The 22,988-nt window shown below is 47.9% G+C and overlaps 4 protein-coding genes across 5 annotated transcripts in view; 2 read left to right on the top strand and 2 right to left on the bottom strand.

The window, feature by feature from the left end:
- MAP3K13 (mitogen-activated protein kinase kinase kinase 13) overlaps positions 1-5,411 on the top strand; it is an 82,217-nt gene extending 76,806 nt beyond the window's left edge. The window contains exons 15-17 of one of the 2 annotated variants that reach the window (XM_050902497.1): positions 373-670; positions 1,363-1,460; positions 1,549-5,411. In XM_050902497.1, coding sequence (XP_050758454.1) covers positions 373-670; positions 1,363-1,460; positions 1,549-1,585 — 433 coding nt within the window. In that variant the 3' untranslated portion in view covers positions 1,586-5,411. Of the gene's footprint in view, positions 1-372; positions 671-1,362 lie in introns of both variants that reach the window. The other variant, XM_050902498.1, reaches the window with a different exon arrangement.
- A 1,439-nt stretch (positions 5,412-6,850) lies between these two features.
- Positions 6,851-9,115, bottom strand: TMEM41A (transmembrane protein 41A). The gene is made up of 5 exons (XM_050902609.1): positions 9,018-9,115; positions 8,776-8,929; positions 8,320-8,481; positions 7,644-7,782; positions 6,851-7,298 (listed from the first exon to the last, which is right to left on the bottom strand). The coding sequence occupies exons 1-5, from the start codon at positions 9,113-9,115 to the stop codon at positions 7,078-7,080; spliced, it is 774 nt and encodes a 257-aa protein (XP_050758566.1). The 3' UTR covers positions 6,851-7,077.
- Positions 9,116-9,298: 183 nt separating this feature from the next.
- Positions 9,299-22,988, top strand: part of CEP63 (centrosomal protein 63) — a 43,744-nt gene continuing 30,054 nt past the window's right edge. The window contains exon 1 of the mRNA XM_050902194.1: positions 9,299-9,419. The gene's annotated coding sequence lies outside the window, so the exon portion shown is untranslated. The remainder of the gene's footprint in view (positions 9,420-22,988) is intronic.
- LIPH (lipase H) lies at positions 9,492-22,975 on the bottom strand. The gene is given in 11 exon segments (XM_050902196.1): positions 9,492-9,533; positions 9,535-9,577; positions 11,170-11,343; positions 12,909-13,020; positions 14,002-14,097; positions 15,018-15,185; positions 16,307-16,396; positions 17,416-17,517; positions 17,628-17,736; positions 18,461-18,828; positions 22,924-22,975. Coding segments are annotated over 11 exon segments (1,356 nt in total).

The following is a 22,988-nucleotide window of genomic DNA, read 5'->3' as shown; positions in this document are numbered from 1 at the left end:
TTCACTGCACTACTAATGTTGTGAGGGTTTTGATTGTGATATATGTCTCGAAAGAAAGCTGCCTGGTACCCTTGCTACATGTCAGAAACAGAGTTCCTTATGTTTGAACTGTAATGCTGTGTTGGCTCGCCAGCTGATTCTTACTCTGTGCAGTGAGAGCGGGCGCAGAAACTTGTCCACTGAGAAGCTGTAACTTTTCTAGCTGGCAGTGGGCTCCTGGGGACAGGCTCACCCAGGGCTGAGTGGGCACCAGGAGTGGAGTCTGTGGAGGCCAGTTGTAGCAGAGTAGCTGAACACAGCATTCAGGAAATTGCTTTTCCTCTGCAATCAGAGGCACTGTGATACGAGCTGAACTACTCTCCTGGTTTGCAGACCTCACCGCTGCATTAGTAGCTGCCAGTCCTACTCAACCTTCAGCTCAGAGAACTTCTCTGTGTCAGATGGAGAGGAGGGGAACACAAGCGATCATTCGAACAGCCCGGATGAGCTGGCCACCAAGCTGGAAGATGAGCTGGCTGAGAAGCTGGAGGACATGTTGTCCCAGACTCCAGAGATCCCCATTGAAATCTCCACCCAGTCTGATGGGCTTTCAGACAAAGAGTGTGCTGTGCGGAGGGTCAAGACTCAGATGTCTCTGGGCAAACTTTGTGCAGATGAACACAGCTGTGAGGTGAGTTATAAGTTTAGTTATCCCCTCTTCCTTCTATTGAGTAAAAAAACCCCAAATAAATGTTATGGAAAGGAATCCAAGGGCCAGAAAGTTGGATGACTACCTAGGAAATGCTGTGGTAGATGTACTACAGCAAAGCAGCTGCTTAAATACCCAGTCTCTCTTGTACTTGGCCAGATGAGTAGATGGGGGGAAAGTAGCACAAACAAAGCTGAACATAATTTGCCAGTCAAGATGAGTGTGATGTTGGGAGGCCATCAGATTTGCAGTTGCATTAAGTGGGATAAAAAATAGTACATAAAGTAGGTAATGAAATGGAATGGATATAAACTGTCTGCTTCAAACTTATCCATCGGCAGCCTTGCTGATGAAGCTAGAATGATTTTCTTCCTTTTACTGTCTTTCAAGTGTTTGGGAGGGGTAGGGCAGAGCCTGCTGCACCATCTTCTCATAACTCCGTCTGTGTTTGGTAGTGCTCTGACCAGATATTTTTCTGCTGTCCCCTTGTTGAGGGGAGACAAGTGACCTTTGGCAGGGCGCTTGTGTGCTGTTGCTATCTCCTGTGTGCTGCCAGTCTCTCCTTCTCTGCTGGTGGTGACCTTTGCCTGTCTGCTGTTACAGATTGGGATGGTGTGGTTGATCTGCAGTGCAGGAATGTTGCTCAAATCTTCCCCTTTCCTTTTGCTTTGCAGAACCCAGCACAGTTTGGAGAATCAGACTGTGACTCTTCTGAAGGGGAGTGTTCTGATGCCACGGTCAGGACCAATAAGCCCTGCAGCTCTGCTACTTGGTAATACAGATCTCCCCCAAAGCTTCCTGATACTGGCATTTTGATTTCCCTGAGATTCCACTTCATTCCCCTTCATCACACTTTACAGGAAGAGAAGATGCTTCTCCTTCCCACCCCAGGAGTGATTTGCAATAACCCGAATCTCTGGAAAATGTCCAAATGAAATTAATTCTCTTTGAGCATTTCAATCAAGAATGGCAGGGATGTATTTTATTGAATAATCTAGTTACTGTAACATGGATATTTATTTTTTTGACATTTTAACACTTTTTACTGTAAAGAGTGGATTGTATTTATAGACACACAGACTTGTTGCAAAAAAAAAAAAAAAAGTTCAGAAAGCAAGCACATTACAGAGAAACATCCTGGGAGTCCTGCCTGGACAGCTTTGTGTACAAACGCGGGGGGATTCTCTTGCTGCTTTCACAGGGGACCAGGCCTTGTGGCCCTGAAGATTGGAGAACAGATCAAGAAAACTAAACCACTCAGTCTTATCAAATGAGGAAGCATAAAAAGACCTTACTATAGGGTAACCTGTGAACAAAGCGTATTCAGTATAACCAGCTGGGTCATTTTTAATCAGAAGGTGGACATGTTCCTGGAGAAAATTGGTACCGAGGTGCTAACATCCAGGGTCTTCTGAGCTGATACATCCCCAGGAATGTAATAGTGGGTTTTATTTTAAGGATTTTTAGTTTCTTTTTTTAATCAGCATTTTGTTGTGAGATCCTGCAAATGTATTCTAACCTCGTCCTCTCGAGAATTGGTGTAAGAGCACTTCTTAACATCGTCCTTGCTTCACTCTGGCAGTGTCGATCTCCAGTTGAGCAGGGAAACCTCTTTCAGATGCAGTGTGCCATTTCCCAGTTTACTTCCTCCTCTTACCTCCTGTCTGTTTCAGTCAGTCAAAGAAATCAATCAAATCAGTGTTGGAAAAGCAAGAACTTGCAAACCGTGGAAAGCACATTCTGCAGAGCCTGAGCACTCTTCTGCGGAGGAAACTGGAGATGCCTGTACTGGACTTGGAGAAGCAGTCTCTCACCTACAACAGCATCGATAACCAGCAGAGAGCTGTGTGTTGAGGGGGAAGACTGGGAATCACTGGCCTAGATAAGAGCATCAGCCCTGCTCTGTCTCCTTATTCACTGTACATTCTTGAAAGCATTAACAGCTGCCTGCCCTTCATGTCAGGCTTTGTGCAAAACAGGTTGCACAGGGAATCTTGATGGTGGCTGTGGCACAGCTGTGTCTCGGGTGTACCCTGAGGCCTCTGTTTCTCCTCCAAGCTGAAACTCTGCAGGTGAAAGTGAGGATAGTACTGGTATGTGACAGGCCGAGGCATTGGCAGATGAGAAAAATTTGTTTTCTGATAGAACTCATAGTGCCTTCCCTTCAAACACTACTCTTCTAAATCAATATTTAAAGAGAACAAAACGATAGAGCACGTTTCCCCGCCCCACCTTAGCTGATGTCCCCCTGCAAGAGCTTTCACTCGGCCCTTCCTAGCGTGCTGGCTGGCACGGCTGTGCCACGCGTGCGTGGTGCACGGCCGCGCTGCTGGGTGCTGCTCTGCAGACTGGCACACCAGCCTGAGATGAACGGCAGGAATGGACCATGGACAGGTACTTCTGTTGCTTTGTTTGTTTACATTTTATGTTAAAATATTGGTTTGAATTTAACTGTGGTAATTTATAGCCTCATGGCAAAATGAAGGAAAATGTCTTACTTATACAGAGAGCAGTATTGTATGAGTTAAATTATCCCATATTTTTAAATTTTTGTAGCTGGACTACACACAGATCTTAAGTTATGATGTTATTTTATTATTTATTATAATTTCTGTAGAACAGAAGGTTGGCTTCACTGCTAGCACAATTGTGATCTGTTTGTGTGATGTTACCTTCTCCCTGGTCGCTGGGGGGGATGGGAGCAGAGCTGGTCTCAGCGGCTGTCAGTAGTTGCTGCCTCTCGTGATTTCCAAGGATGCTGTTATACCAGGGCAGAGAACCTGTCAAGGCTGGTCCGAGAGGGATGGATACAGTCAGCCCCGTGGGCCCTGTGATATTCCTCATGGTCGATGCTGCAATTTGCTCGTGTTGCCAGTAGAGTGGCAGCCCCTGAGCTGGTGGGGAATGGTGATCAGGGAGCGAGTGGCTTTTGAATTGATCACAAAGTGAGTAACTGTCACAACTTGCCCCGGCAAGAGCATCCAGAAGGACAAGCGGAGAGGAGGGCAATTGCTCCAGGCAGCGGGTGCGAGATCAGGGGTGGCCAGCAGTGGATCCACATGGTGGATCACCCGTGCAGGACCAAACAGGCTGCTAGAGAGGGAGCGACCAGCTCAACCCTGCCTGCAGCAGCAATACTCAGCTCTGGGTGGAGGCAGAATGCCGTCGGGAGTGAAGCTCTTTCCTGGCTTGTTTCTTGTTTCCTCTCTCTTCCCATCCCTCATTTTTTCTCCCAAATGTTCTCTGTCTCTCGGCCAGCAGCAGGAGGAGGTGGCAGGGCCAGAGATGGCTTTGCTGTTGTGGTGTGAGAGGGGTTTTGGTGTGGAAGAGGTGGTGCAGATGGTTACTCAGGAGGCTGGAGGCCGGGGTGCAGGAATTTAGCAGTGGAGAACTGTGTGCATGTAACATACGCATACAAAGAGGAAGACCAAACTATTGCACAAAGAGAGGTTGAGAACTACCATCCAATGTCCCCCACGGCAGAGGACGCCAGGCCTTACGACCCTGGAGAGACTCTGCCGCTCAGATCTGGGAGGCTTCCTGAGCTCCAACAGGTAGGGCTGTTTGCTGCCTGCAGGCAGCGCGATGTCAACCCAGTCCATGGCCCTGCAGTGCCCGCTGCCTGTGGGCAGCACTGGTGTCCTAGGGCAGCCCTACAGCAACAGGCCCAAAGCAGAGCTGCCTCTGGCTCAGGCCTGTCAGAGTCTCCGTGCAGGGACTTCAGTCCCTAACAAAAAGATCCCAGAGGGGTTTTGGTAGCTGTGGTCTCTGCTTAGAGCTCCTCCACCACGTGATGGAGCTCCTCTGGGCTTGCAGAGAAGCGTAGAAGCTTTGATGTGTGGGATTTTGGGACCCTTCTGGGCCAGCTGTCCTGGGTGTGTGCTGATTCTTCCCCGTCCTTGCCCAGGGACACACCGGCCCATTCTGCAGCCTGGAAAAGCAGAGCCGAACCCTTCAGGTTGTCTGCTGCCACACTTAGCTCTAGTTTCTTTACATGCCCAGGTCATTGCACTGTTACGGTCCAGCATTGCTCCTCCTAACTGCTGCCTGCTATGCAGCGTCCCTCTGGGACTGCCACTAGGGCTGTCCCCCCTTGCCTAAACACGTAACCCTGTACCCGTGGAGATGTAATCCCAGCCTCCCCCTGCACACACATCTCGTGCCCTCGGCTGTGTGTGGGCAGGGGTGGCTCAGCAGCCATCCGCGTTCCTGGGCGGGTTGCTGTCAGTCCCGGAGGGGGTTATATAGGCGTTTTCCTGAGTGAAACCTACCCAGAATTGCACATAGACAGGATCTCCACGTTGCTGTATGGGCACCTCTGCTGCAGTTCCTCGCACTTTGTCTCCTAGCAGGGTATGGGGCTGAGAGGCGTAAATTGGCCCGCTTCCTCCTCGCAGTAACACCACATTTGCAGGACAGAAGTAAACCGTGGGTTCCCTTTTCAGCATCCTGACTACCCTGATCCAGTTCTCATGGCTGCCGACAGCTCCTGAACACTAGCCTAGATTTTCTCCCAGAGCTGAATGTTGCCTTCCCCACTGTCGTGTTAAGTAACCATTTCATCTTGGCCCTGTCCAGTAGTGTTCATCTCTCTCCTCCCTGCTCTGCGGATTCCTGATACAAACTTGATTTTTTTTTTTTGTATTGAACAGTGTACAGTGATGGAAACAAGAATGACTATCAAAGCAAACAATGCATGGAATAAAAAGCCAGTGTACTTCAATGCTTCTCAGGCTGGTCTGGTGATCTGGGAATGGTTTCTCATGTAGTTTGGGATTATGTCATGAAGCCTTTTAATAAGTAACACGATGTTAGCAAGCGACTTGTTGTTACCTGTCTCTGAACACAGCTGAACTGGAACTACTGGGAGCTCCAAGTAGCAGGGCAGAGGCTTGGTTGGACGCACGTAGCCTACCGAGCACCCAGGTGTCCCTAAGCGTTGGCTTTTGCTCTTGTCAAATGAGTGATTTTTGCAGTGTGAGCTGGGGGATTGAATCTGCAAACCATGACTTCTCATCCTGGGAACACTGCTGTCCCACTCAGTTCCGACCCTGCTGGTGGGGAAGGTGCTAAAATGGATGAAGCATTCACTCTGTCAGCTTGCCAAGTACTCCAGGGTCTCCCATCTGCCCCCTTCCATGCCAGAAAGTTTACTTTATCCTCTGAGTGGAGGGCAAACTCACGGAGAGTAGAGCAAGGAGGTGCAAATACCAAAAACCCAGGAGCATAGTTCTCCAGCAACTGGGACAGAGCCTACCTGCTTATTTGGAAACCCTCTAGTTATACATGAGCAAACGTGTAGGTTTAAAGGTGCTTCTCAAGCACAAATCACTGCCAGCCAGGCACATCCATTCCTTTCCCCCCCCCCCCCCCCTTTAGTCTTTGTGGGGAGGAGCAGCCACTGACAGACCTCAGAAGCAATCATCTCATGTGTTCTGACATATGAATGATACGTACATGCAGCTTATAGCTGGCCCCAAATCCTGAAAGATTTTGCTGCAGGGTGCGCTTACTTAACATCTGAATGACAGAGGAAGAGTCTTCTACAACTGCGCAAGCTCTCCTGCAGAAGGTGCAGGGACCCTGAAATATCATCACTTTTTTCTGAACTTGGTACTTGCACTACTCCACCTAACAGCACAAAAGTGCACGGTTTGTCATTTTAAGCCAAAAATGCTAAATAAGTATGGGTTTGGAGAGGGCAGGGGGACGAAGGAGTAGGGCCTGCCTCACCACTAGAGCGGTGGTGAAAATAGCTGCTCTTGCAGCTCAACGCAGCCCCGCGTGCTGTGGACTCCTAGGTGCCAAGGGATGAGGTTGGGCAGAAAACCAGCCTGCCTCGCTCTCGGAGCGGGCAGCAGCTCTCTGCTGCCGCATCAGTCACACCATCGAGACTAGCTGGACTTGGTGGGAAGTGCAGGAGCCCAAGGGAAGCCTGTGACTTGGGCTGGTAGGGAGACCGCGGGGAGTTCGGTGCTTGGCCCCCGTGTTCAAGAGCTGGGAGGGACTAAGGGGTTCTGATTTGCCTTCCTCATGGGATGCTAATACTCCTGATATTTTTTTTTTTTTTTTCCCCCATTGCTAATACATTTGCAGTGGGCTGGCAACACCCTCAGGCACACTGGAGAGACAGGCTGATTTAAAGGAAACAGGCAAATTAACTGAAGTGTTCACAAAGCCCCTGTATAGCGCTCTCCGTGCAGATACATGCACAGGTAAACATTCATTAAAAATAAGAACCTTACACCTCCTCTTAGACGAGAAGAACGATTAAAAACAGCGATTGTCCTTGGTGCATGGTGGCACAGAGCATGCAGAATATAACTCACAGGAACAGAGACCTGCAGCTTTTGCGAGGCAGTCCCCCAACATCTGGGGCACCTGAGCCATCACAAGCTCTTTTTGCCATTGAGTAACTGAGCATGCTTGTCTTCATCCAGCTTCAAGTGCTTCTTGCTGTATGTCTTGATGAGGGTCCCTGGTATCAATGCTGCCACAGCCATCGCAAGCAGTTTGAGCAGCGTGTCCCAGGAGAAAATGGCATCCAAAGAGGTGATTTGTGACAGAATGGCTCCTGTCTGGACACAGATGAAATTGTATGGTGTAAGACCTGAAAGAACCAGAGCAAAAAAAAAAAGCCTGTTAGCATCCCCCCCATGTAAAATTAGCTCAAATATATCCCTGCCCAAGGCCAGACACAGGGGCCTGCGTTCGTAACAGAAAGAATGGGGTGAGAGTCAAAACTCTGCTGCATTGGTGATGCACGCATATTTGCAAAATGCTCTGAGACCTCTGAGTATAAGGGCAGCACGAAGGCAAACAGTTAAATGGGGCAGAGTCGCAGCTACGGCCCTGCCGCTCTGCCTGCCCCAGCTCAGCATGCTACCCAAGGCTGGGCGATGAGGAGAGAGGCAATGTCACACTGCCCCCTCAGACAGTCTCCCCCAGGCCTTACCGATGAGAACGGAGAAGAAGAACTGGGACACAGGGATGTTTAAAATGGGAGCTGAGAGATTCAGAAACCAGTTTGGTGTCATGGGGAACAGCCTCAGGAACAACAAGAAGAAAAATAAGCAGCTCCTGTTCTCTTCTACCTGCCAAGAGAAATGTTCCAAATTATTTCTGCTCTTCAGACAGCAGTAACATCTGAATGGCCATGATACTAAAGTGAATCTAAGTTTTCTTCTAACATGCCGCAACATGACATCAGTCCAGAACTGATGAAAAGCGGCAACTTTATGTAGGTATGGGAGCCTAATGGTGAGCCAGCCCCTTCCATGCAAGCGGTGAAAATGGGATCTAACCCGAATGAGAAATGGGGAAGTCAACAGCAGAACCACCTCCAGCTGTACAATGCAGTACAGGATGGGTGGAGGCAGTTCTGGAGCACAGGGGGTTCCCAATCAATCCATGATCTTACTTCCGATTTTCCTTGGGATCTGGGATTTCCACGCACTCCCTTTGCAAGCAGCCTTGCTCCCAAGAGAGCAGTCTGCTCCTAGATTGTGTCGGAGGCGGCCCTTAACTGACCTGATGCATCCCCTGCACATAGTCATTTTTTTACTAAGTCAGCCCCAAAGGCAGCCTCACCCGGGGGCATTCTGGGTGTCCGCAGAACCATGGCTGCTTACCTTTCTTTGCAGCAGAGCCACTTTGTCAGGAAAGTAGTAGACGACAAACTGCTTTCCGAACGCGCCCGAGAGCAGGTAGCAGAAGGTCGCTCCCACAGACGTCAGGGCCGAGCACAGCACCAGCCCGGTCCACGGCCCAAACAGCGCTCCAGCCAGGACATTCTGCCAGGGCACAACACCGCGTGAGAGCCCGGGGACACGCACGCGTGTGTCCCCTCCGCCTGGCTGCCTTCAGCCTCGGTCGCTCTGGCTTCTCGAGGGCATCGGACAGACCCGTCTCCTCCTGGCAGAGCCGTGACTCATCCAGCAAGGCACCGGCCTTGCACCTTGCCCCAACAGGCAGCGCCTGCTCCGGGACCGGGGGCAAAGGGCCCCTCCGAGGGGTTCGTACCAGCTCCCGCCCTGCATCCCCGCCCGGCCCGGCCCCGCCGCCGCCCTCCCGCCGGGCTACCGTACCAGGAGGCTGGAGCCGGGGATGGCGAAGCTCTGCTTGTAGAGGTAGGCGGCGCAGAAGAGGGCCAGCGCCGCGCCCCGGTGCTGCCGCTCGTAGTCCCGCAGCGCCTCGGCCAGCTCCCGCAACTCCTCCAGGTCCGACGGGAACCGCAGCGGCCTGAGGGGTGGGCAAGAACACGGGGAGACCCGGAGCACCGACCCTCCTCGCCCCCCCCCCACCCCACGCCCTCCGCGCCCGCACCCACCTGCGCGCCTGCCCCGCGCTCAGCCGGGCCGACAGCAGCCAGAGGGCGGCCGTGGCGGCCGCGAAGACGAGCAGCAGCCCGGCCAGCCGCCGCCACATCCCGCGATGGAGCCCGCCGCGGCCGCCCCCGCCCCGCGGCGGAGCGCAGCCGGACGCGCAGGCGCGGGGCGGGGCTGTGGGCGGGACGGAGCCGTGAGGGAGGGGCGCTGCCGCTGAGGGCCCGGCGGGATCCTCCTCGTCGTGGGGCGTAAAGCCGGCCCCGCCGCGGAAGGACACCTCAAAAGCACACAACGCCATCGGTTTTTTGTCACTTTTACAGCCCCAATTATAAATCTCTGCGTTGGCAAGAGGGCCCCGCCACGCCGTCCCTTGGTCTCCACAGAAGGCGCCGAGGAACTTTCAGGTGAGTCCCCACACGGCTGTGAAAATGTCCGCCATGCTGGGGCACAACATTCAGAAGTAACACATTCGGGTCTTAGCTCCTGCTCCAGCATGGGATGGGCTTGAAGGTTTTTTTTGGTGTTCTCCATCAGGACAAGGTCGTATCTGCACAGCTGGGGTCTGCATAGAAACAGTCAATACGGGCCAGAAGTCAAAAAGCTGCCTTTCTTGTGTCGTTCCCCAGTCAAGTCTCCCAGTGTGCTGGAGGTTCACATAAAATAGGTCATGTTCTCAAGACAACTGGCTCGAAGCCCACCTAAAGTGAGGTTGACTTTAAGCCCTACCGAGGTCAGGGATACCTTGAGCATATTTTCATTCTGTTCTACATTACGTTTTGCTTTTCCTTTGGGAAAAAAAGAACACAAAAGCCAGCAAGCAAACTGAGGTATTGGCCACAGAGTTCATGGTTCCCTTTAAGCCAGTCTACACTTGGGTGTCCACTGAATGGGGTGGTCCTTCCAGCTCACCTGCGTGTTCCTGCCAGTTCCCTGGTGTCAGTGTTAGGGATTGTGCCGCTACTCTGAGCTGGGACCGGGTATTGATCTGGCTTAGAGCTAGCCGAGCCAAAAAACGGAGGAAATACTTAGGCTTTCATCTAGGGCAGCATGGGCGTTAGCCCTGGAACAGGGCAGGAGAGAGGGCAGGACATTCCCTCCCTGTGGCAGTGACTGATTACCTAATGGTGTTAAAATAGTCATGAAACTGTACTTGTAGCGTGTAGCAGCCCCTCGTAGGGGAGAGCGGACAGCCTCTGATGAAATGTTTGGGCATTTGCATCTACTTTTTAAAAGATTGAATGTGGATCTGGGGCTGGAAGTGACTGTGGCGATGTAGGACAGGAGAAAGGGAGTGTCAGCAAGGGGGAGCTGCAGAAGGACTTTGCTTATTAGACACACATGATCTTTTCCTTATTCCAAGGCTAAGATAAGGGTAGCAGACCTTCACGAACTGCAAAGAAACATGTTCTGCAGCTCTGTCCTTTTTTTGCTTCGCCCTTCTCACTCTGTGATATGCAATCCTTGTTTTAACCCAAATTTAAAGCATGGTATGGCTTGATGTCCATGTACTGTCCTTGCACGCAAGGTCAACCTAAGTGATTCTGTACTTGCTGAACTCAGGCAGAGATCCTGTCCTCCAAAGGTGCCCTAGAAATCAGGGAAGCTTAAGGGTAGGACCACAGAGCAGACAGAGGGTAACAAGGTGACTGAAGCAGCTGTAGAAATCTCATCAGCAAATGACCTGGTAGGTACCTCATGATGTTGTGGGCAGTAGTCAGCGCTTTGGGGCATAGCGGCCAGCAGCTCCCAGTTACTGGAATTCCAGGAGTAAATTAATCTCCCTGCTTGACTGGACATAGAAATTGACTGGGATATAAAGCGTGTATTTGGGGCTGGACATCTGTATTTCCCTGAAAGCTGCATTTACCTTCAGCCGAGAGTTCAGGCCTGGGCAGCTTCTCAAAGGTCATTTTCCTTCCTGTACATGTTTTCAGTACAATAAGACAACCTCTGTTTTCAAGTAGGTATTCAGCTATGGGATTTGTGTGCATGCACTAAGGGCGGAATTTATTCCCAGGATATGTGTACAAGAATTACTAAATGTGAAATAAATCTAATTCTTCTGGACAAACTCAGCCAGGCCAGGAATCTGGGAGATGCATTTACTTCTGTCCAGTCTGCAACAATAGAAATGGTTTGTAAACCTCTGCTTACCTTTCTGGATTTGTAAGTGACCGGAACCTCATTTGGAGAATCCTGAGTTTGAATTTTGGGCCAATGACAGATCCTGTGGAAAATGTCAAGGAAATTCTTTCTACATTTTCAAAATCCTGGTCAAATCCAATTAGCAAAGTGATTTGGTTGTACTGCTGAAAGGCTGCAGCTTCTCTAAAGATAAAGCAGACAAGGTGTCAGAGAGTCACCAAGGGAATAGCACCATTTTTAATATATTCAGTATAATATTAGAAACAGTGCTGGGAGAGGAGGACTGAACTTACGCTTAGTTTCTGATTTACAGGAAATAGGTATGGATTCAGGTCTCCAGGTGTGAACCTGCTCAGCCACTTTTGCACCGAGTTATTTGGGGTGGGAGTGGGGACACAGAGGTCTGATGCTGCTTGCTCTGGTCCCAAACTAGAATCCTCACTGTGATTCTGCTTTGAACCCGAGTGGACTAGACCCAAATGATGTTTGTACCTGGCTGGCTGTGCAGACCTGAACACTGACTCATCTGTGGAGTCTGCAGAATATGTTGCTGTATATAAAAATCTGTTTGTAACAACGCGGCGTGGCTGAGGTAGCTCTACAAATGGAAGACTGTACCTTGGGGGTATTAATGCCCCTAACTAAATTTCTGGTAGTTCTCTTCTGGCAAATGCAGCAGAAGTGTCTGTGAAACAATGCAGCGTTGACCGGAATTAACAGAGAGTAATCCTGGTCCTCAGGACAGGAAAATAGCACGGACTTAAAGATGTGAAGCCTCGCAGGGCTGGGGTTTGACCTAGGTCCTTTTTGACAGAATGGCCAGTTCCACTTTGAGATACGTGTGAAAACTGCACCGGTCTTGGTGCAAAAGCAGCAGAGCTGCTCACAAGAACGCTGTGGCTACACAACGCATTCTTTATATAGCTGTATGGCCATATGGTTGTATGGCCATAGTTTAAGGTTTCCTTTATGAAGGTGAAGAGTGCAGTTGTGACTGAAAGTGTATCCCAGTTGCAATGCTCAAAATGACTGCCTTGTTTAGAAGTTATAGGAGACCTGACAAATAGGACAAGTTTTAACCTGTCAAAGGTGTTTACGACGTGTGTGTGTAAGCATGCTGCCTGGTGGGCTGTCACACGCTCGGCAGAGCGGGGTGGTCCTGTTGTGCAGCCCCAGGGAGCTATGCAGATTGCTCCAGTGCAAGCAGATAGGGCTGAGAGAATATGCAGTTAGAGACACTTGGGAAAACTAGTTGAGCAGGACTTGTTTGGCTGAAGTGTGTTTAGATCAATCAGGAATTTGCATGTCCACATAAACACCAGTCATTAATTTGCCTCTCCAAGTGGAATGAATTGATTTGGATGTTAACATATTCAGGCCCAGGTTCATCCCAGCTGTCTTGGGCACCCGGAGTGGGAATGGAACGCTCCCTGGAAGGGGAAGGAAAGAGGAGGAGACGTGTTTTTCCTCCTGCTTTAGTGGAAGCCTAGGACAGCTGTGCTGCTGGCTGAGATTGTCCACTTCAGTCCTTAAGATGACTGAGAAGTGTCCAAACCAAAGGGCTGGGCTGTCAGCTGGTGTGTGCTGGGGGAGTCTGTGAAAATCGCATGGGGCCAGGAAAGCCCTAAGGCATGTACACCATCAAGTGTCAGCAGAGAAATTAGAGGAGGATATCTTGCCTCCTCCCAGATGCAGTTGTACCAAGTGATTTGCTAACATTTACAGATCATCAGATCGGTAAGACTTACGGATTAACTTTTGATTCTGCCTTCTTCCCGGTTTCATCAGCTAGTACAATGCTGAATGTGCCTCTTCTGGTGTCTTTGTTCCATGTAATAATGTCCACAAAGTAGTGATAAACTGAGGTGAGAGAGAAAGCGAGCGCGGTTAGACTGCACACTCGCTCTGCTTTCCAGCCCCGCTGTTGTGCCTGTCTGGGAGCCGAGCTGCAGGTGGAGTGCATCTTTCTCCCATTTGCTCGTCTGACACAACCCATTCAATTTATCTCTAAAATCTCTTTCTCCTTCCTGCTTTCCATCTCCCTTTGCAGCGATTTCTAATAGAAATATTGAGATGTCTGGGAAAGCACTAGACCAAGGGTTACACAAGTGACATGCAAGATGGTCTCTCTGTACAGCTTTCAGCACACGGCCTTTCACCATTCATTTTCAACTTGTCTTGCCTTTCTCCTGTCTGCCTCTGATCCCCTTCATTTCTGTTCTCAGCATCTTTCATTTGTCTTCTCTGTCACGGAGCAGAATTGTCTGCTCTTTACTCTGATCTGTAAGTCACTGAATTCACTTCCTGGCCAGCACTGGAGCTCAGGCCATAATCCCTGCCCATGGCTTGGTATGCTGGTGATCATGAGGGTGAAACCTTTTTCCACCAATTCCCCCTTGCCTGGGCCCTTTCCCTGTGCCTTTCACTTTTGTCCAGGGTAGCTTTTTCAGCTGTTCAGCTCAGAGCACGTCTTTGGCTCTCGTTGTTCCCACACACCTCTTACTTGCACAAAAGAGTGGTGTCTTGTTTTGAAACACAGTTTAGGAACTACCCTTTTATGCCTCATTTGCATGTTCTTAACAAATTGCCTAGCACTGTAGGCAAGGTGAGCCTGTTCTTGCATATCTCTAGCGAGTAGCTGGCTTTCACAGCACCAGGCAAGTTTGCAGATAAAGAATGTAATGGCAAGACTGCAGATGGACACAATTCTATCCAGCAGCCACTGGCTTTGCTTCTAAAATGCTGGCTATGATGCCAATAGCAACCAACTATCTCTGCTTGGCTGTTGCTGGAGGAGGCTATACACAAAGAAAAATAATCTTAGAGATCTTAGTCACTTACTACAAAACGGCTCTTTGTCCGCTGTATCAAAAAACATACTTGTCACTGGATGGCTCTGTTGTGTTAAATAGCTTTTCCATTCATGGGCATAATAACCTATAGATGACAGTTTGAAAATGAAACAGGGTTACTGCACAGGTATATAAGCAACTAAATAGCTGAAAATAACAAAGCAAGTATTTAAGAAATAATATATTGCTTTCCAGCTGCAAGGTGTTACTGTGACACATGCTCCTGTACTCTGTAGACTTATACAAGGGCTTAATTTTACTTGTGTAACGAAAGCCAAGTGGGTGTCTAAATATGCCTGGGTACTGTTCAGCACTTATTTTAAGATGGATCTTTTCCCACATCTGGTATTCATGGTCAAGAAGGATTTCATTTTGCAGTGCAGAATGAAAATCATCCCCTCAGCTTTGCAAGTTCATTTCTGGAAGTGTCAAAGCATCAAAATTTCAGAAATGGCAGCCTGAAGCTGGGCTGTCACATCCAGGCTGGGACACCTCTGTGGGTCAGTTACAAAAAAGCAGAATACCCTTTGTTCACCCCTCTGCCATTTCTTTTAGAGTCACGAGGGGTTTGTGGTGCTGACAATTTCTTAGAAAAGATTCTGTTTTAGCAAGAACGTGCCCCTATCCCTCAAACTCCAGAGCTAAAGGACTTTAATTCATTGTTTCTGCAACTTTAGCATAAAGATCCCAAGTCTTGTTTTGGCTTTCTAGTTCTGGATCCTTTACATGTGCGTTTCTGTTTTAGATCATAACATGATGTGACCATACAAAGAGCAGGGAGATTTCTCAGGCCTCTTTTGCCTTCAGCAGAGGCTTGTACCTCTGCAGAAGTCAAGGAGAGATCATCCCAAAAACCTCAGTGGAAATAATTTACATGCTTTTGCAAAGCGCCGTGTTGTGTTAGTCCTTTAGCAAAACATTTGTCACACACCAAGTTACAGCAATGATGGGCAGCTCTGTCAGACACGTGTATTCAGGATGTGTTTACATTCCCTGGATCCTTACCTAGGATGGGGCATGGCATAGGCCAAAAAGTTTCGCAGCTGGTACATTTGCCATTCCTGTAATTTCTGTACGAGTCACACGGGTATGCGGTAATATTGCAGCTCTGTTTCAGGGATGACATGAACAGGAAAACAGACCTCTGGTGGTCACATTTAAAATACTGCAATCCTTAATCATACAGAGGGAAGGAATATTTTTGTTAGCAATCCTCATGCTTCAGGAAAACAGTATTATTGCACTAGCAAAAAAGGACAGACCAGTGGACAGTCACTGACCAGTCTGGGCACAACAGATTGCACGGGGAGCACTGGGCAGAACAGTAAGTGGGCACTAGCCTCTCCCTTTGAGTGCACTCAGCTCTGCCTATGTTTACTTCAGTTTTCTTCTTGTCTTTTTTGGTTTTAAAAACCTATTTGTTCATATTGTTACTGCAGTTCCAGAGAATCCAGCTATGGATCCTATTCTGTCTCACGTGTTCTCCTCTTCTCTCTGAGCTCAGGCCTGACAGCTGGATATTGCATTCTTTTTGCACGTGGCTTGCCATTTTAGTTTTAAAAACTCTTTTGAAAGACATAACTAATAAAATGAGTTGTTGCATGAGCAGCAAAATGAGTGAAGCCTAATTTCCTATGGATTTTTGTTTCAGGCTGGTTTCCTATGTAGATTCCCTTGGGTCTGATAAGGTTTGAGTTCGCATTACTGCCTTTCCTTCTGTGAGGTATCTCCTTCACCCAGCTTTCACAAAACCAGTTCTGCTGCCGGGCTGGAAAGGAAAAAAACTTTCCTGCATTCAAGACGAGGGCTCTACCTGCCAGACTGCACTGTCTGTCACGGCCAAGAAAGGCGCATTGGATTCAGTATAACAGCCTACCCCACATTCATCTTCAATCTGTTTTCTGAACAGGTTCTTGCCGTTGCTAGTCCTTGGGGTTTTGTGTGTGTTCTAAGTAATTAAAAAAAAATATCCCACAGGTTTTCTAAATGTAGTCACAAAATGAAGGCACAAATCTACTTGATGACTTTTTGCATGGAAAATTAATGCCATTTGCATTTGTGACAGAGAGCAGAAGGATCACCCCTGACTCATATGTCTGCCTGGTGCACATCAGCTAACCTCCTGTTACGTCAGTGTGCCACATCAGTGTTGGGAAGAGACTGCTTTCATGGCTTTCCCAGAATATGGTTTTCATGTATTTTCTAAGCAGTGATGATGTTTCTCTGGCCTTCTCATCTTCTCCGATTAGAAACATTTTGTCAGTGTTTGTGCAATTCAAGGCAGAATTAATTACCAGAAAATATTGTCAGTGGACAGCCAGGCTGGTCCATCCCGCCGTTGGGGTAGAAGTCTATGTGGCCTAGTGCTTCTTTGTAACCTAGTCCTGACAAAAGAGAATATCAGGGGTGAGGGGAGGGAATATTAAATCGTAAAACGCAGAAGAAGGAAACATAAAAAACTAACTGGAAAAAACCAATAGTTATTTAGCTCTAGGATGCCTGCCTGTGCAGGAATATTAATGTCATTCATCTATTTAGGCAGCAGGCCAAACGGTTGTGACCCAGCTGTGTCATTTTAGCAATCGTATCAAGTACCTAAAATAAGTCTGTGCGTGTGACAGTACAAAATTTGGCTTTTTGTGTCATTGCCTGCAGGAGAGGAAAAGGGATGTGAAACACTGAGTATTGCTGTGCTGCTGAAGTCTGAGTTCTTGGAAGGGCTGGGAGAAGACGAGAGGCAGCAATGAGGTGGGAAAGCCAAGTGCTAGGGGTGGGATGCCAGTGGGAGCAGAGCGGAGGGTTTGCATCACGCTGCTGGCCTGGCTGGTGGACGTAAAGACGTGCTGTGCACAGGTTGGGAAAGGAGAGGGCTGAGGGAGATGCCAGATTTGCCCCAGAGGAAGGTTTAGCCCACAGGAGGTGGGATGAAGACTGGAAGCATCGTGCAGGGAGCCACGGGGTTGGGGATAACTGATCTGCTGTGCAAGGCATTGAGCTGTGTGACTAGGTTTTGAGATGCTGCGTGCTTGGCAGCCGCCTGACCCCGCAGTGCGGCGTTAGTGTGCAACTGTTCTGGCAGGACTGTGTGCTGTTGGGAGCAACAGGGCACTCCTGCACCAGTGCCTAAGTCCTTGTACTTCATGGGCCACGAGGCTATAATTGCTATAAAACAGCAGCATGCTTTGAAATGCAAATAAACCAGCAGCTCCCGAGGGAGTGCTGACAACAGTGTGGGCAACACAGGACCACAGAGCCCTTCACAGCACCAGTGAAGTGCTATCCTCCGGGGCCAAAGGAGCAAGGATCCCCCCAGCACTGCTGCCTACCAGAGCCCCCGCTTTCCCGTGCTCCCCATCAGTCTCTAGGTTTCCTCATAATGGTAAAGAGGAGAAATGTCACATACCATCGGTGTCCGAATGAATGACATCAACAAACTGTGCGTCTGTAGGATCTAGCCTCTCACTAGGCGGCTTTCCTCTGTACAAGGGGCCTGCTGGGTCAAGGCCTGCAACGCAAAACCACGCGCATGGCATCACTTCAGTAGTGTGCAGCTCACTCCGCTCACAGTGAACAGATATCCTTGAAGCAAAAGGCCTGACAGGAGGAAGGGCTTACCTGTGATTCTTCCAAGCGTACCATCAAACATCTGTCCCACAAAGCCAGAGATGTGTGCTCCCAGGCTCACTCCTATCATGTGCAAGGAGTCAAGTGATGATCCATCAACCTGAGATTTAAAAGTACTCACGGTCACAGATTTTAGGCACATGAAAGGCATAAAAAATACAAGGAGGAGGAATGTAAATGCATCTCCCTGCTTTTCCCACATTTTTCTCTTGGTGTGTTCCTGTCTGTGTAAATATTCCCCCGTTGGTAGTCCCACAGTACCGCCAGCACTCATGTTTGAGGTCCGAATCTGAGAGAGCTGCGATGAGAACAGTTCAGGCAATGGTTGTATTTTCCTGGGGCAGTGACTACAGGTGTGGACAGGAACGAGTATTCATGGGCCCCATGAGTACAACTCCAGTCGCCCACATGTGCTTCCTGCAAGGAGTTAGCAGACACAATGATCCTGATGATCATGTGTCATCATTGACTGTGCCTGTGCAACAGCTTAGAGGAGCTGCAAACTGTAGCTGATCCCCGTAAGTGGACTTTTGGGCATCCAGAAAGTGGAAATAGAGTTTCTATGTACAGGAAAACATATCTGTAGAGTTTTGTATCCAGAAACATACAGACTTAGAGTGTAAACTGAATATTGCAACAAAATACCATCGTACCAAGTCCAGGGGTAGAATTTGGCACTGCAGTATAGCTGCATTTCCAAAAATTAATGTGTTCCTTTTTAGGAGTTTCTTTTCCCAGACATCCTGCTGTTTATAAACACTTCCTTTGTGCTCTTTACGTACTGTACGTTAATGACTATATCATAGTGTGAACGTTCAACTTACCAACATTTCATCAATAAGTTTCTTCAGAATCTCAGCAACTTTCTTGCAGTTTCTGGAAGCATTACTGTAGATGAGAGTTGTCGCCCCCCAGTTCCAATCCACAAGGATGACATTCATGTCTTCTACAGAAAGCAGAAGATGTACCAAGTCAGGGATCCAGACCGGGGCAGAGCCTGTGAGTCGGTATCCGTGGATGATGAATGTAGTTTTCTTGGTCACATCTAGATACTTGGAGGCTGTTGAATTGAGCTCTTCAGCACAGTTTGGGTTCTGTCTGGTGTAGAGCAGCAGCTTCACTTTCAGGTCTGTCCCTATCAAAGCGTTGCCAATGCTAAGAGCTGTGAATGCAGGGCATGTCTCCCCAGGATCTGAAAAGAGCACAGTGTGGCAATCCTGAGGTTAGCACCAATGCGTTTGCTTTGACCTTTTCTACCTGTCAGCCCTGCCCAGGCACAGGAACATGTGTTGAGCTGTCTGAGCCAGGGCTGCTCCTTTCCTCTCCATCATGTTCATGACTGGAGTTACCCTGAAACTTAGGTTTTCTTGCCGTGTTGTAACAAAGACAGCAAGTGTACCTTCTCAGAGCAGCATTCCCTGAAACAGCACAGTCCTGTTTCCACTAGCAGCTGGGAGATGGCATGGACTCTCTCCAAAAATCCCATTAATGCGAGGAAGGTATCGGAGACTGACAACTAGGATGGTTGCTGTAGTGGTTTGAGAGCACACCCAGATGCTCTGGACAGGTTCTAGGGTAAAGAGATATCCTCATGGTTTGTTTGTAACTCCAGTCTGGAGCTGACAAGCTGCAGAGGACCTTGCTGTTGTGAGGGACAGCTCAATGCTTCATTTGTATTTGCAGATGCAGCGTGCTATTTTAGACTGCGAAATGGGACACCCTTTGACTGCATGAGATATGCTACTGATATTGCTTTATACACAGCTGAAGAGTAACTGAATTTTATGTAAGTGCTGCTTTATGGGACGGTCTCTGCCATTTGAAAGCCTGTCTTTGTTCCTTGCTTTTCCAGCAGAACACCAGCTGAGCCTTCCGAGTCCAATACAATCTCCAGCAGGGCACTGGCAGGGAATGGAATAACTGTCTCCAGACAGACACTGCTTATGAAGGCCCTCCCAGGTTTTGTAGCCTCTTCCTGGCTCATAATCCTTTTCTCCAAGTCCCCTTAATCTTATTGAAGAACCATGTGGGAGAGAGTCTCTCTCTCACACGTACGTCCTGGGCTGCAATAATTGTTCAGGCTGCAGTTGCTAGAGAAATCTTCCTGATCTTTGTTGCTTAAAGGGTTGTGCAGTAGGTAGAAGGGTTTAGAAAACCTGCAGCTGTAAGCTAATTTTGCTCTAGCGAATCTCCAATACTCTGTGCATTTTGATTTCTAAATGATGAAACTCTCAGTTTCTACGAGCAACTTTCCTTTTTCTCCTCCCATGGAAATCAGCAGTGTGAGAGTGATATAAATCCTATGTGCCCAGCACATAAAATAATCTGCTCAGTTGTCATAGTTCTGCTAATTACTTTGTAGAAGCCCCAGGAGCTCCAGAAATAAAAGTTAATAGGCTAAAAGGATGTTGCAGTTAAGTCCAACTGGATATTTTAAATTGCTACCATAAATTCAGAAATAAATTTTAACATTTGAAATCCGTGGAGTCCTTCCTCTATAAAGCCTATGGTAAAATATGAATAACGGAACTGGAGCAGTGGAAAATAAACCCTCAGCCAGGCCCAATGAACATCGGTTGAAATCAGTGGCCTTTGAATTGAGGGTGTTCTGCCTCTGTAATGCTTCAGTCAGGGCTCCCAGGGGCAGCGTGACTCTGGGCCCTGCTTGCAAGAGTAAAGGTGACCTGGGTGACTCTTTCCTGACCAGCTTGCTCTTACCACGTTGTTACAGTGCCAAGATGCTCCAGAGAAACAGCAGCAAGAGCTCTCCTATGACACTGCTCATGTGGAGATCTAAAAGGAACTAGCAGAGAAAAGTTACCGTTTTTTGCTGATACACACCAGCGTACACAGTGATACTTAATGACTGCCCTCTAGGTGCTACTGCAACATAAAAAAATACAATTATGTTTATTTTTTACTAATAACTAGAAATTGTTTTAGTTATTGTATAGTATTATTATATAGTATTGTTAATCATCTTTACTGCCACTGAAGCTGTAGCAATACAGGCAGAAATGCCAGGCAAGAATTACTTCTATATGGTGCAAGATTGCATTGATTGCTTAATTTGTTTCTATATCTCCTGGATTGTGCTGAGCCTTGCCCAGAGGAGCACTATGTTTGTCACCAGAACAGCCCAAACCTTCTGGTAAAGAAGAGCTTTTAAAGAGCTGATCGGCATTTGCTAATACCTAACACAGGAACTGTTTCAAAAGTCTTGTTATATCTGCACCAAGTCTGTTAGATTTGTTCTATTTTGATTAACAACATCAGATCAGTGCTAATAGTGGGGGAAAACCTGCCAGCTTCTCTTCTGGCAGGCTGGTGCATATCCCAGACACATCCGCCATGTGTTAGAAAAGCTGACACATGAGGGCAGCCAGTTACCCTGGCTTTGCTCTTCATTCTGATAAGCACAGTGAATCCTACCCAAATGGCTGGAGTTGTCTTTGAAACTCCAGCATGATTTCTCTGATGGGGCAAGAGGCTTATTGAGATTAACTCTGCAAGCAAATAAGTGAGGTGGAAATTTACACCCTGGCACTGTACTTAACCTGTGTCCAACAGACCACTTCCCTCCAGGAAAGGTGAATAAAAGTGGCAATTAACCCAGCGTCCCATTAACTCGCTTCCAGCCCTGTCACGGCCATTAGCTTGCTGAACAGCCTCAGGCAATTCACTTTTCTCCCTCTGCTCTGTTTTCTGATATGTAAAATATGACGGCAAACACCAGTTTCCTGGGCAAGGTGCTCTGACATCTCAGCACCTCTAGCAGGGGGCATACCAATCTGTTAAACCCATGTTCCTACGTGGGAGCTGGACGTCTTTTGTCTCGAGCTTGAGATCAGCCTCTGACATGCTATTGCAGCAGGAGGGGCATCTTCAGAATAACTTGGTTCTGAAGTTACACACACATATATATATTCTGAAGTTATATACTCCCAGGTGGGAGTGTTGTGGTCATGAGAATGGTCCCAGGCAGACTCTGTGGTATTTACTGCAGTCAGGGCTACCTAAGGCCTGCCTTGCCCTAGTCTCTCTCGTTCCTTTCTTGGACATGGTGTTGGGAGGCTTTTTCTTCCTTCTGTCCTGGATGTTCATCCTATGGACAGGCAGGGTTTGCATTAGTGGCATTTTGAGGCTGTGAGCTCGAGGCTGTCTGCATGAACAGAATAGCAGCTGAATTTTTTAACTCCACCAGTCTGTCCTCTTGCAAAGTGAAGTTCCAACAGATTTTCACTTCAGTGGGTCAGTGGTCACTTGGTTAGATTTGTAGTTGTCTTAGCTGTGGTCCTTGGGAGACTCTATTGCCACACAGAGCCCGCGAAGGGGGCTGCTCACCCAGTCACCACCTTGCGTGGACCTCAGATAAGCGTGTTGCTGCTTCTGCGTCTGTCTGCAGTTTCACTGACACTCAAAACACTGTCACCTTGCCTGAGCTTTTTACAGTGTGTTTCAACGGACTGGTCTTACGCATCAATAATGAGTCTTCAGCTTTAAGCACACTTCACTGCCACACAGCAAATCTCAGTAGCATTAGTGAAGATTTCCATCACTTTTCCACAAAGAGAGTGTGCCCTCTACCTCTTAAACTGGTCTTCAGTATCTCACTGGGTTTCCTTGGTGCCTTTTCACACAATTCTCTTTTTCCACTTCTTATGACTACGTTTCCTACAGCATATTTAACAAACTAAGCAAAATGCGACACCAAGATTACTCCAGAGAACCTGATGAAATACAAGTTAGTATTTATAAGAATACTGGTTTGTTGGGTTTTTTTTTATCCTGTTTGTTTTCCCTACAAAGCAGAGCGCTATAACTTGACTTGCTCCCATGTGTACGCTAACACAAGGCAGTACATTTGTTCATTGTTACACAAGTTGATTCTTGATAGGGCTGTGAGGATATCAAATGAAGCTTATTGTTCATAAATGGTAATTCATCCTTTGCGTCTGTCATGTAAGACACTGCTGAAAAGAAATCATTCTTCTCTGAAGATTTCGAATGACACTTTCAGTGTTGATGGATAGTACTTATATAAGAGAAATGTTTGCAAAGTGAGGAAAAGATAATAAAAATGACTTCTGGTTTTACATTTGGAACTCTTAGAGCTGACTACATTCATGTAACCAGTATAATTTGCTTTGCCAAAATAAATAATGCTAGTGGAAAAACCCTACACAGTAACTATAATGCAGAGGGTAGATATATTCATGTTTCTGCAAAGCACAGAAAGCGTGTTATATTTGACAAAAATATTCAAAACAAACGGTTGATTTCTTACCTGTTTTCACCCCGTACAAAAGGTAGATGAGCACGACACACAGTCTCAGCATATGGACTTACACA

This window comes from Gymnogyps californianus, chromosome 10, assembly GCF_018139145.2.
Source record: "Gymnogyps californianus isolate 813 chromosome 10, ASM1813914v2, whole genome shotgun sequence".
NCBI classification, from domain to species: Eukaryota; Metazoa; Chordata; class Aves; order Accipitriformes; family Cathartidae; genus Gymnogyps; species Gymnogyps californianus.
This window is presented reverse-complemented; position numbering and strand designations above follow the sequence as displayed.